This window comes from Acinonyx jubatus, chromosome A1 (genome assembly GCF_027475565.1).
Source record: "Acinonyx jubatus isolate Ajub_Pintada_27869175 chromosome A1, VMU_Ajub_asm_v1.0, whole genome shotgun sequence".
Lineage (NCBI taxonomy): Eukaryota > Metazoa > Chordata > Mammalia > Carnivora > Felidae > Acinonyx > Acinonyx jubatus.
The window spans coordinates 77,548,681-77,563,122 of NC_069380.1; the positions used below are offsets into that span (position 1 = coordinate 77,548,681).

The 14,442-nt window shown below is 42.8% G+C and overlaps 1 protein-coding gene across 3 annotated transcripts in view; it reads left to right on the forward strand.

Annotated features, from left to right (window-relative positions):
• The window catches only part of MYO16 (myosin XVI), a 605,690-nt gene that overhangs the window by 288,809 nt on the left and 302,439 nt on the right, over positions 1 to 14,442 (forward strand). For all 3 annotated transcript variants that reach the window (XM_027065214.2, XM_053217786.1, XM_027065212.2), the window contains exon 11: positions 8,454 to 8,564. In XM_027065214.2, coding sequence (XP_026921015.2) covers positions 8,454 to 8,564 — 111 coding nt within the window. The remainder of the gene's footprint in view (positions 1 to 8,453; positions 8,565 to 14,442) is intronic.

Sequence of the window (14,442 nt, forward strand, 5' to 3'; positions counted from 1 at the left end):
AAAATAACTAATAAATGGTTTTTGTAATTTTGAGATACTTTAAAAATTATTATTTATTTGCTTTTGAGAGAGAGAGAGAGAGAGAGAGAGAGAGAGAGAGAGAGAAAGAGTGAGTGGGGAGGGGCAGACAGAGAGGGAGACAGGGAATTGGAAGCAGGCTCCAGGCTCTGAGATGTCAGCACAGAGCCCAGTGTGGGGCTTGAACCCATGCATGAATGGTGAGATTATGACCTGAGCTGAAGTCAGACACTTCACCAACTTTAGTAGGTGTATTTGTCAGCTTAGGCTGCCATGACAAAATACTACAAACTGGGTGGCTTAAGCAACAGAAATTTATTTTTCACAGTCCTAGAGACTTGAAGTACAAGATCAAGGTACCAACTGATGAGGTTTCTTCTGATAAAGGTCCTCATCCTGGCTGATTTCTCCCTGTGTCCTCCTCTGGGAGGTGGTGGCGGTGGGGAGGAAAGAGAGAGAAGGGAAGAACTGTCTGGTGTCTCTTATAAGGACACCAATCCTATAGGATCAGGGCCCCACCCCTGTGACCTCATTTAACTTTTATTACCTCCTTAAGGCCCCATCGCCAAATGCTCACATCGAGAGCCTCAACATATGAATTTGGAGGAATGCAATTCAGTTTGTAACAGTAGACAGATTGAATGTTAGGTAAGATTTAAGGCACCGCTGTCATCCCTCCTTGGCCCTGATTCTCTCCCGAGGAAGATCGACGTCACCCACTGGCTGGATTATACTTTTACGTTTCACAGGAGAGCTTCAGAAAAGGCTTGTGGAAGCAAGAGCCTTCTGAATAGCATTTTAAAGGAAACGTGGAATGTGGAAAATTTCCTTAAAAATTGAAACAAAAACCACTGTATCTCTCCTTCCTGGTTTTTCTAAAATGTAGGTTTTATCAAATGGTAACTGTGTGAATGAATATTCAAGGCTTGATTGAAACTTTTTCGGTTCTGATAATCACCAAAACGAACACGTATTATCTCTGAGAATGGAGAGAGAATTCCTCTTAAGTTCCTTCAAAGTGTGTAATACGTTCTTCCTTTTCTTTCCTTTTCATTCTGCCTTTCCCTCCCTTTCTCCTCTCCCTGCTTCCTTCTGTCCTTCTCTAACTTCCTGACTTCCTAACTTTACCCTCTCTCCCTTCTTCTGCTTCCTTCCTTTCTGAATATATTTATAAAAATTTAGTTCACACTTGAAATTTGGGTCCAATTTTTATCCCATTTAGTGAAGGCACGGTAGCCTGGGAGTGCAGAGAAGACTGATACTCTGGTTCAGGTCTGCTGCTTAGACTCTAGGCTCCTTGAGCTCATAAGACCTATCTATAAAATGGGTACATAGTATAGTCTTCACAGGGTTTTTACAGAGCTGACAAAAGAAGAGAGCTATAAGGTTATAACACAATTACCAAGAACAGAGTAAAAATGCAGTAAGATGGGGGCACCTGGCTGGCTTCATTGGCTGAGTGTCCAGCTCTTGATTTCAGCTCAGGTTGTGATCCCACAGTTCTGGGATCGAGCCCCGTGTAGGGCTCTGTACTGGCCACACAGAGCCTGCTTGGGATCCTCTCCCCCACCCCCTCTCTGCCCCTCTCCTGCTCTCTTTCTCTCAAAATAAATAAATAAACATTAAATTTTAAAAAATGCAGTAAGATGTATTTATATTTTTATTGTTATTATTTGTATAGATTCACTGTATGTTAGGTTTTGCCAGAATGGCTGAGTTCTCTACCACTAAATGTATCTGCTCTTAATTGATCTAATTCCAGTCAACACATCCACCGTGCTTTATTTTTTTTTCAATGCAAATGTAGATTACTTTAGATAATAATAATACAAAATCATACTTTGTATTAACATTTCAGTGCTTAACCATGCATTCACCTGCATTATCCTAATCCTCAAAATCCCACCATGGGCAAGTTATTATCCTTTTTCATTACTTAACTTACAGTCACGTTACAGATTCAGTTTGAAAATGACCAAATTCCAGAACCTGAAGCGAATTGCCAAGAGTCACAAGTACTTCTTTACTCTGGATCTGGTTCTTCATTGGGGACACCCCCAAGGAGCTCCCCGTTCACCTGGCAGAGCCCTGTCGACTTGCGATGGTTCCATCAATAGGCGAGGGGTCGGCAGGCCACGGCTGCCTGTGCGCTACAGGGCTTTTGACAATTGGCGAGAATTCTCTTTCTGTGGTCCAAGAAATACCCATATTTGCATACGCAAAAATGTAAACCCTTGGCCAGGCGAAGCAATAGGAAGTGAAAGAACCTGATACATTTTGTTGTCTTAGAAACATCTAACAGGGGCGCCTGAGTGGCTCAGTCGGTTCAGCGTCTGACTTTAGCTCAAGTTGTGATCTCATAGTTCATGGGTTCGAGCCTCGCGTCAGGCTCTATGCTGACAGCTCGGAGCCTGGAGCCTGCTTCGGATTCTGTGTCTCTCCCTCTCTCTCTGCCCCTCCCCGGCTCATTCACTGTCTCAATCCCTCTCAAAAATGAATAAAACCATTAAGAAAATTAAAAGAAACATCTGACAGAATAGTGAAAACAAGGGGAAATAATTAAAATGCTATCTAGGCACGGTGGTGGGCTTAAGCTTTGGAAAACTTAGTATTTTGTCAGATTATCACCCTTTTCCCTGTTATGACCTCTTGGCCACCTCATTTTTTCCCTAACTTCCTCTCTCCTCTTCATTCATGAATACTCGGTCCTTTTCCCCTCCTCAAGATCCTGATGGTTTTCTCCTGTTTGTCAAACCACCTCCTCTGTCCCCTGGACTTATGGTTTCTGGACATGTACTGCTAATCTCCCAGGGATGAAAAGTCACAAACAAACGAACAAAACAGGAAAGGTGACGCCACTCCAAGCAAGTGTGGACGACCTGGAGTCAGGGAAATCAGACTGTTTCCCAAACTTAAGTTCCCTTTGGATCTCGAAACATTTCTCAAAGTGTTTCTCTGAAGTTCTTCCTGACCTTCTATCCTGAGCTCTATTTACTTTATGTTCTAGATCTCCCCTTTTACACAGATAGATAGGGATATATATCTTCATGGAAATCATAGTGGCCAATCTCAGAGAGGATTTTTTTTTTTTTTACGTATTTTCCCGCCTCACTTTTATCTTGTGTTATAATTGTTTGGCAGACTTTGACAGTAGACCTTATCAAGCCTGCCACTGTAACATAAAAATATTCAGAGATGTGTTTTTCTGGTCCTTTCTACTTGCAGCTGCCCCGGTGCCTTTGAAATCTTTATAAAGAATGTGTCCCTCTGATAACCTTGCTTACAATCCATCATCAAAGCCTCCTTCCTGATTATTTTGGGCTCCTGATGTGATGAATGCAAGGAATTCTTCCCTTGATCTGCTGTCACACTGTATTTGTCACATTTCATTACCGCAGACAGGCTCAGGCGTCTCCACATTTTTACTGTCAGCCTAGTACTTTCCTTAACCCCGTGAAACAGCTGTGCCACTGTGGATGGAAATCAACAAAAATACCAACGGATGTCTGCAATAGCTCTTTCGGGCTTGTCAGAACAAATGTCGGGCTTCCGTTCATATTCTGCATGCGCTTTCTAAACATACACCCAGAAGTCCGCATTGAGCTTGTTAGAGCTATGGCTGTAAGAGGAAGTTTCTTATCTTAGAAACATAAACCATTTCTTCTAAAGAAAAAAATCTCGCTTTTGATTTGTCTCCTTTTTATGATGGTGTGGGAGTTAAATATGGATGCTAACTTGATGGAGACTTTTGTCTTATTTTTGCATCGTTCCAACTTATTGCCACCCATTATTGTCTTGTATCATATCATGTAGATGCATGAATACATATATATGTGTGTGTTCGTGTGTGTGTATAAAGTGTGTCTATATACACACACATACATACCTGTTTTGGGGGGTGAATATCTGTGTCTATGTACATGTGTGCATTATGATACTTTTAGGAAATGATTGCAAAATCACTGGAAAGAAAAGATATTTACCTCCATCCCTAAGTTGATAATGAAAGTTTCCTTTTATGCTTCTCTCTATATAAAGACTTTTGCCAGGAGTCTTTATTTCTTGGAAACACATACTTGTCCATTTGTAGTTATTTTCTGAGTTCCTTTCATGTCTAAGGGCAAACACTTGAGCCGGTGACCCTGTAACCCAGTGCAGGTATCTTTCAGTATAAGCAAACCTTTGATCTTTTGAAATTTGTTTTTTTTTTTTTAGTGTTTAATTTTGAGACAGAGAGACAGAGTGTGAGCAGGGAGGGGTAGAGAAAGAGGGAGACACAGAATCTGTGTCTCTGGCTCCAGGCTCTGAGCTGTCTGCACAGAGCCTGACACGGGGCTCAAACCCGTGAACCGTGAGATCATGACCTGAGCCGAAGTCGGACGCTTAACCGACTGTGCCACCCAGGGGCCCCTAAACCTTTGATCTTTTGTACACGGGTCCCAGGTAATAAATCCAGTGCAGTTCTGGGGCTCCCCTCCTCTGCCACCCATCCCTGTCCCATGCCCCCCTCTCCTCCTGCACCACCACCTGCCCTGTTTCCTCCCACCCTGCAGCCCACAGGCGCCTTCCAGGGGGCTTTCTAACTTTATGACTCTTACCCCCTCCTCCCCTCTCCCTGCCCATCTTCTCCCACACCCCATGGGACGGCCTCCCGCAGTTATATCCTGTTTCAGCTTTGCTGCACTTTCCTCAGAGAGGACTTCTGAGACCATCCAAGCCAAAGCGCACTTGGTCACTTTTCAGAGCATCCTGTTTTCCCTCCTAGTGCTTTTCCTCATTGTGATTTCTTACTTACCATCCTCACTTTTCCCCCTGCAAACTGTAAAGACTGAGGTCAAAGACCTCATCCCTTATCTCCCTCTTTGATTATTTTTTTTGTTTTGTTTAGCATTTATTTATTTTTGAGACAGAGAGAGACAGAGCATGAACGGGGGAGGGTCAGAGAGAGAGGGAGACACAGAATCTGAAACAGGCTCCAGGCTCTAAGCTGTCAGCCCAGAGCCCGACGCGGGGCTCGAACTCACAGACCGCGAGATCATGACCTGAGCCGAAGTCGGACGCTTAACCGACTGAGCCACCCAGGGGCCCCCCTTATCTCCCTCTTTGTACTAAACCTCGAACAAGGTGCCTGGCTACGGGCCAGGGAGCAAGAAAACGAAAGGCAAACTATTGAATATACGTTGTCAGATTGATTCATTATCTGCTAGACTTTCTCCGCTGTTACCTAATGGTTATTGTCCCAGCTTCCACTTCTGACCGCTCAGCTGTGTGACCCCAGGGAAACCGTGTGGCTTCTCTGGGCCTTAAGTTCTACATCTACCAATTAAGGACCACATCACTGAATTTCAAACTTTTTAAAATTATTATTTCACAGCAGATCCTTCCCCATAAAGGGATGTATGAAAAAGAACTCCAATTTTTAAAGCAGGTGAAAGATGAGTGTCTTTGCGGAGAGCCACAGAGATTGGCCCGGAGCCCTCTACAAATGCCTCCTCCCTCCTCCCTCCAAAGGCAGTCCTCAGGGAAGTTGGCAGAAAGTTTATCTTTGGTGCTCACGGCCCTCTCTAGATGTTTTACTGTGTAACAATGTACCCCCCACTCCCACTTATCCACAGAGCAGGCACCTTGCTGGGCCTTCATGCAAACTGATCCTCACAGCCTCCAATGAGGGACCCATCATTACCTTTCCTAGTATGAAAGAGGATTGAAAGTGACTTAGTAATGTTAGGGAAGAAAAATGTTCACATTCCCACAACCAGGAAGATACACCACTGAGATTTCAACCCATTCATCCCATTGAATACAAAAATAATCAATGTAAGGGAGCCTGGGTGGCTCAGTTGGTTAAGCATCCAACTCTTGGTTTCAACTCAGGTCACGAACTCATGATTCGTGAGTCTGAGCCCCACGTCAGGCTCTGCAGAGACAGCAAGGTGCCTGCTTGTGATCTTCTGTCTCTTCTTCTCTCTCTGTCCCTCCCCAGCTTGTGCACGCTCTCTCTCTCTCAAAATAAAAACTTAAGGCAACACACACACACACACACACACACACACACACGTAGTCGATCTCTTAATGTGCTTCCGTTTCCAGAATTTAAGGTGGGGAAGCTCAAATCAGTATGTAAGATTTTTACCCAAATGAGCCTGACTGATACGAAATACCGAATCAAACACAGCGTACGTCAAGCACATTTCTAGTTACTTACCTGGCAGCATTTTCGGATTATGAGACTCTTCAAAGTAGAACTAAGTGTATCGTGTTTAAAAACACACACACACACACACAGATATCACACAATCCCAAAACTGATTTTGACAACCCAGAAAACACTGGGGGTTGTGGAACATTATGACTTCTATTTTTATCAGCACAAGTAGCAGCTTTTGGATGCCACTCAACTATTTAAGTAAGTACTTGTGAAAGTATCAAAGTCTTAAAGCTATGCCTCTAACTAATTAGTGAAAGTATCAAAGTCTTAAAGCTATGCCTCTAACTAATTAAAATTAACTAGTCAACTAAGTTGAATAAGACTATGTTATATGCACCTTAATTTCAGGTTAATTCTGAAAGGTATTTTGAGGCATATTTCTTTTAAATGCTAGAAAAGCAGAGAAAATAAACCCAAGGTGTTGGCTCTGTGTGTGCATATTGGGGGGCAGGGAGAGGCTTGTTCTTGACATTTATGAGGTCTGGAATATTTTACAAATTATTTTTTTTACATTTATTTAGTTTTGAGAGACAGAAAGAGACAGAGCACAAGTGGGGGAGGGGCAGAGAGAGAAGGAGACACAGAATGCGAAGCAGGCTCCAGGCTCCAAGCTGTCAGCACAGAGCCCGACGCGGGGCTCGAACTCACACACTGTGAGATCATGACCCTAGCTGAAGTTGGACGCTTAACCGACTGAGCCACCCAGGCGCCCCACAAATTAATTTTTAATACATTTTTAATACATATTGGATAGGGTATTTGCTATTTTCCCAAATGGTGGTGTCTCAAATACCAGAGCCCATGGCCATGACACCCTCGTAACTGGAAGAAAAAACAAACCACTCTTCTGACCATTTGAGATTCCCAGTAAAGAATTTGAGTTTCCATTATTAATACATTAGGATTATAAGCAGTCTGGGAGGGCAGTGACTTGTAATTGTCAGTGCCATAGACATTTAGCTGATAAGCAGTAATATGTAAGTTCAAATTATGTAACAGTGGTGCATACGATAATAAAATTTGTAATGCAATTATAAATACGAACTGCAAATGCAAGTAGAGAATACAAACACGAACACAAATAAGAGAAGTAAACTTGCTGCTGCTAAAAATTCGCTATGGGCACCCATGAGCCCTCAGAGGCGTTAATAACAATATTCTTGTTCTTTGGCTCCCCTGTGTTTTGACATAAGAAAACCAAAGCTGTCATAGTAGATCGAGTGCCTAGTTTGCACAACATTATCTTGTGTATGTAAAATTAAACATTGTCCATTTGGGGGGCACCTGGGTGGCTCAGTCACTTGAGGGTCTGACTCTTGATCTCGGCTCAGGTCGTGATCTCACAGTCCTGAGATCAAGCCCTGTGCTGGGCTTCCCACTGAGTGTGGAGCTTGCTTGGGATTCTCTCTCTCTCTCTCTCTGCCTCTCCGCTGTTCACACATGCCCCTTCTCCCTGTCTCTTAAAATAAATAAATAAACATTACAAAAAAAATTGTCCATTCTTACTCGTAAATGATAGATTTACATTTAATCCAAATTCAAATTCATTGCTTTTTTAATTGAAATGTTTCCCAGGTGTTTTGTTTTTTTTTTTAACTGTCACTTTCCATGAAATTGAACAGGGAGGCATTTTTTTCTTGATGGCAGAATTATCTTAATCTCACAGCTACTTTCGTTGTAAGTGTAATGTAGAAAAGAATAAAGATCCCAAGCCAAGATTCTGGAGTCTTCCTTCAAAATCTGGCCTCCTCCTACATGCATGCAGAAAGTAAATTCCAGGCACACTGCTTCCTTCACCACGCCAACAACGGTAATATGAAAATTTTTGCTTTAGCTTTGGAAAACGCTGCAAATATGTGAGCTTTTCAGCTGCTTGTCTTACAGAGGACTCAGGTGTCTACATTTAAAATCAACATGCTGAAATAATTTTGACAGACTAATGCCTTTGCGGGACGTAAGGTTAACACGGGGGGTGCTCGTATCAGTGCGTGTGTGTGAGCGTGCGTGCACACTCACGGGCACAGGACCGAAATTCTCATCTGAATACATTTCTCTGTGGCTGTTGAATTTTTTGTTCCTTGGAAGCGAACCATTTCATCTTTTAATAGCGGTTTCAGGCTCACGTGGCCTTTAAACCTTTGACATGTAATTGAAACTGGGACATCCAGCTGTGAAGAAAGTTGATTGGAAAGCAATTAGAATTGATCTCACTTATGTTTTTCCCCAGGTCAAGCTGATGCCTCCTGCTCCCAGTGATGACCTAGCGACTCTCAGTGAGCTGAATGATGGCAGCCTGCTTTATGAAATTCAGAAGCGCTTTGGGAACAATCAGATATATGTAAGTGCCCTTGAAATTGCCTTTTGCACTGCCTTTGTCTTGCTGCCAGTGTTTACCCTTCAGTGCTGCAGATATTACAGGTAAAGGGCTTAGTGTTGTCTCTGGGCATGCTGACAGCTTAAGGTGGATTTCTCCGAGTTTGGGTTCATTCTGATTGAGTTCCAAGGCAGGTTCAGCAGAGATCCAAATTTCAGAGTTGTTAAGTGAAAGGTAATACCCTGTGGGTAGACAGCTTTCCGGTTGTCAAGTTTGCTGTGGAAGAAGATCTTGCTAGAAACGGAAGGATCTTCAAGTCACTTATCAAAATGCCGTTTGTTTCCTGTGTTCTACATAGCCTGCCCGATCTGGAAAAGAAAGCTGAGGAGGTAGAGTTGACTCCTCAGGTCAGTGTGAGTGAAAAGAGAAACTATTGTCCCTCTCAGTTATCAGGAAACGCTTTGTCTGTAAAGTAAATACTTTATACGCCCATCTCTGATAACAGGATAGGAATATATGACACAGTTGACAAACGGCATGGAGAATTAATTTGCTGTGGTTCTGCCCTGGTTTATATGTGTTATTTCTTCCAATACACAGAACAATTTAGACCCCATGTAATCTCAGTCTCTGGCTCTGTCCGACTCTCTCTGTCCTTGAATTTGTTATGTTCAACTCATAGCAATTCAATCAGAATGTCTGTAGGGAAATCTGATTATGCCCATATCTGCTATCCCTTTTTGATAACCCCCTTTTTCTCCTGGTCTACCGAGAAATTGATTAAGTAATTTTCATGTAAATGTGAAGCCTGAGATTTCCTTACCAGTCATAAATTGCCAGGTGCTGATTAACCTACGCAAATTCAGCGCAGCCTCTTAACGCTTGGATGAATCGGCCGCCTCTGCAAATACACGTAAACTTAAATGTTTATATCAAAATGAAGGGAATTACGTCATTGGCATAAAGTGGGGAAACCTGATGACCTTGGCCCCTGTTACTCTTGTGATTTGTGTATTGTTGTTATTCCGTTCCCTCACCTTTTCTAGCATTGTGCTGATTTCTTCTCTTCTACCACAACTTCCTCCTTTTGACTTCTTAATTATATTGCCAGAAGACCATTGCTTGAACTGTTTTGGATTTCTGTGTTTCCTTCATGCTTCTCAAGTGCCTCTGTCTCCCCGATACCCGCTTAGTCTACTTCCTGGCGGTCACCGTTCTCATCAAGGCCACTGTCCTCTCTTCCCCAACCGCCTCCCAGCCGTCCAGAGACAAACTTGTTCCCTCTCCACCTGACCTCACAAGGAGCTAGAGTAATTTTTGTAATGAACCAGTGTAATCTTGAAACCCCCGTTCTTTGACTTCTCTGTGGCTTCTCGTTTTTCATGGGAGGACAGCCACAATCTTCATTCATGATCCGGCCCCCGGACACTAAGCATTGATGCTGTCGGCCTCCGGCAGCTGCCTTCCTGTCTACACCAAGGATATTTCTCAGCCTGTTTTGCTTTCCCCTAAGTTTCTCTCTCTACCCCATGAAATAAACACTTAGCTTCACAAACTGCCCCTCAAAAGTTCTTCAGTCTTCAAGGAAACCTCCCCAGATAAAGTTGTGATGGATCTTTCTTGTGACTGCTTGTGATTTTATACCTTACTGGTCCCTTGATTGATCTTTGGGTGCTGTGTGGGGCTCTGGCTCAGTGAGAATAGGACCCATGCTGATTTTACTCACCATGAGGCCTGGTCAAGCACTTTACAATCGCAAGTGACAGGTATTTCCTGCTGTTTATCAGCTCCTCCCGACACGGGACCCTCTTCTTAGACTCTCTCTGCTCACTGGGTTTCTCTTTCTCTCTTGACCATCAGAATTAATATTCCCTGCTTTGTTCAAGCTCACATAAAATATAAATTTGCCACCGTGTGAGACGTGATTTTCTTCCTTTCCATACCTGAAATATTGAAGAGCTAAATCGTCTGGGATCAATTTTGTGATGAGTGCTCTAAGTTATGTTATTGGAACTCTCCTTTAATGGGTAGACAAGCAATTTCAACATTATTGATGGAATAATAACAAGTGATTTTCAAAGTATCCTGTGAACCATTGGGTGTATGAGCTTTTTATTACCGTTCTGCAGGGAGAGTAAGCATTTAGAACCTCTTATAGCAATTTGATGGTTTCATTTCCTTCTGTTGAATCTGAAAAGAATCCAGGCTTGTGCTTTGTATGTCTTTGTCTTTTCCAATGTCACATTTACAGGAATTCATTTTTATTACGTTTTACAAAAGTATCAGTCCATGATGAATTGGAAATGGGAGTTTCCTTGCCACAAATACAGAAACCCTGGTTTCAGCGGATGTTGTATTCAAAGTTGGTCATGTGACCTACCCCCCCCCCCCGGCACACCCTCCCCACCACGCTCCCTGCATGCCTCCCCCCTCCCTGCCCCTTTTATTCCTCCTCCAGCTTTCAGCCCAAAGTGCCTAGCTTCGGTGTTGGTACTAGTCTTTCTTCCATGTCCCAAGTCACGTTTTCATGCAAATCTCAGCAACCTTCCTTTCAAAATATATGCAGAATGGACCCCCACTGCTACCACTGGCCCATCAGTGCCAACATAACACATGTCAGCAGAATTAATTGTTTAACCAGGAGTTTCCTCTTTTTGCTGTAGTCTGACTGGTTATATAAGGCGATCTTTCAAAACAATCTGTAGGTTTCTCTTTTCTTTTTTCTTTCTTTCTTTCTTTCCTTTTTCTCTCTTTCTTTGTCTTTTGTGTGTGTGTGTGTGTGTGTGTGTGTGTGTGTGCCAAAACCCAGGAGCAAACGTAACTGACTCTTTTAACTAAGTGCATAGCATTCCATTTGGATATCAGATTGGGAAGCTTCCATATAGCCCATAGCAGTAGGACGTGCCCAAACCATCAAACAAAATTAATTGCAAGAGATGAGGTGTTTGCTTGCTAGGAAATGCAGAGAATAAAGGCATTTCATTCTCTGAATGATTATGGTCAACTGGAACAGAGAGAATAGACTATGCAATCATATTTCTTTGTGGATGGCAGATAAACATGGAATTCTTTTTATAAACACACTGGTAGGCCTCAAGACTCATAATGAAAGAACCCCACAAAATAAACACAGGCTCCTGTAACATCTGGTTAGCCAGGTAGGCAGCCTGGCTCACCTGAGCCACTGACTGAACATTCCCCTCTAGGCAACCCCGTGGGATGTAGCAGGTTTTTTTTGTTAAGAGCAGCTCAAGAGGCTAGCTTGTGTCAGAAGTTGAAGTCTGTCTCGCTTGGAGAACATTGGAAATTCTGTAGACAGACTCGTTTTCCCCAAGCTGGCACTGCCCCCTAGCCTGTATCTGAAGCCTCACCCACCATATGCAGTACCTACCATGTCATTCCATGTCCCTCCACTCAATCTATTATAGACCCTTGTGAACACTTAATAGAAGTGACCTATTTATTTTTTTATTATTTTAATGTTTTATTTATTTTTGAGACAGACAGAGACAGAGCATGAGCCAGGGGAAGGGCAGAGAGAGAGGGAGACATAGAATCCGAAGCAGGAACCAGACTCTGAGCTGTCAGCACAGAGCCCGACGCGGGACTCGAACCCACAAACCGTGAGATCATGACCTGAGCCGAAGTTGGACGCTTGACCAACTGAGTCACTCAGGTGCACTAGAAGTGAGCTATTAAAAAAAAAAAAAAAAGTAAGGGGCACCTGTGTGGCTCGGTAGGTTGAGCATCCGACTCTTGATTTCAGCTCAGGCCATGATCCCAAGGTTATGGGATCAAGCCCCTGTTGAGCTCTGTGCTGAGCCTGGAGCCTGCTTTAGATTCTCTCTTCTCTTCTCCCTCTGCCCCTCTCCCCTGCTCACACTCTTTCTCTTAAAAAAAAAAAAAGTGATATTTTAGAAAGGTGAGGTAAAGGAAATCTGTAGGTTTCTAAATTAAAAAAAAACATTTTATAACATTCCCTTCCATCAACAGAGCCTCTTGAGAATATGGCATAGGTTTATACAAGCTCATACTCTGGGAATCTATCGCTGACATTCAGATCACATTTTTCTGAACAATGTTTTTGTTTATCACAAAATATATTTGCAAAGGCAGTCTCAAATAGTTTCAATAATCAGACCAAAGTAAAAATTATATATCAATAGAAAAATGCAACTTAGAAGTGTTTTGATTTTTTTTTTTAGTTCCTCATTTTTCTTTCCCTAGCACATTTCCCGATTCTCCCTCGATCTCTTATTCTTCATTTTTCTGAGCAATTTTCAGATACTTCACTGTAAAGCTTCCCCTTTGGGGCAATCATTTCCCTTTTCTTTTCTCCTGTACATGGCTGTAACACAGTGGCCAAGCCTTCTAAGTCAATGTTGGATTGCATCACAGCACGTAGAGAGAATAGGGCACAACTTGTGACGGGTGTATGGCATCATGAATTTTCAGCTGGTGAACAGGCTCAAGTAACCAGCAGCTTCATAAAGAAATGAAATATAAGCAGCACCTTCCCCAGTTGACCCTAATCATTAAAAAGATTTTAGTGTGTATCGGGGCTCCTGGGTGGCTCAGTTGGTTAAACGTCTGACATCGGCTCAAGTCATGATCTCACGGTTTGTGAGTCCGAGCCCCGCGTCGGACTCTGTGCTGACAGCTCGGAGCCTGGAGCCTGCTTCAGATTCTGTGTCTCCCTCTGTCTCTCTTCCCCTCCCCCGCTCACGCTCTGTCTCTCTCTCTCAAGAGTAAATAAACATTAAAAAAAATTAAAAAAAAAAGATTTCGGCGTATATGTAGCTACAGATTCACTTTGTATTTTTTTTCTCTCTTTCTCTGAAGGGAATCATCCAGGGTGTTCTCTTCTGCCTCTGTCAACTTTCATTCATTGTTATATTTCCGATAATCATCTATCTTGTTGCTGGCAGCAATAGCTACCCATTTTTCTGTAAAATAAGCTGCTGTATGAATATATCCTAATTTATGTATTTACTCTACGGTTGAGGAACCTTTGAGTTGTCTCCACTTTTTGGTTTCGAAATATACCATTACAATTATGTGACTTGGGTGGATCATACTGTTAGAAACCATCCTGATGCCTTTTTTGGCAACGTGCGAATATGAGTGCGTATTTCTGTGGGGGCCACGTAGAGCTTTGTTCGCAGGGCGTTAACCCAGCGCGGGAATGGCAGCATCACAGGGACATTCAGCCTCATAGACACACCCAAATACTTTTTCAGAGTGCTTACCCACCACACAGCTCAGGATTCCACACCCTGCCCACCCACAGCATACTCAGTCTTATCTGTTGTACTGTCAGTTTTTACGGATTCCGGCCATCTTCACAGGTAGTCTGCTACCTCATTGTGGTTTGAGCTCACGTCTTCCCACTCCCTGATGATGGTGACCTGTAGGTGTGTGTTGCTCACTTGGCCATTTTGGCTCAGGACATGACCGTTCAGTTATATCGGCATTTAAACATGAATGGGTCATGTTACTTTTTCTTATCACTATGTAGGGATTTGTATATATTCAGAATACTCTTTCTTTGTTAGATGTACATGTTGTGAGCATTTTCTCCCAGTTGGCGGCTTCCATTTTCGTCTGCGAATAGGTCTATGGAATAGGTGTGCAGGATAGAAGTTTGCAATTTTCACAAAATTCTTTACGTTGAGGGTTTTTTTGTGTCCCACTTAAGAAAATTTGGCCTTGGTCATAAAATTTGGCCGAGGCTAGTTTCCTGTATTTCTTCTGGCAGTTTGATTGTTTTAACTTTAACATTTAAGGTATGTTACTAGGGTGGAAGTGATTTCACAGTGGTGCAAGAGAAGTGTCCAGAGTAGTGTTCCCCCACAGTCATAACAAGATGACCATGGGGAGGAGAATACATATTCTGTTGTAT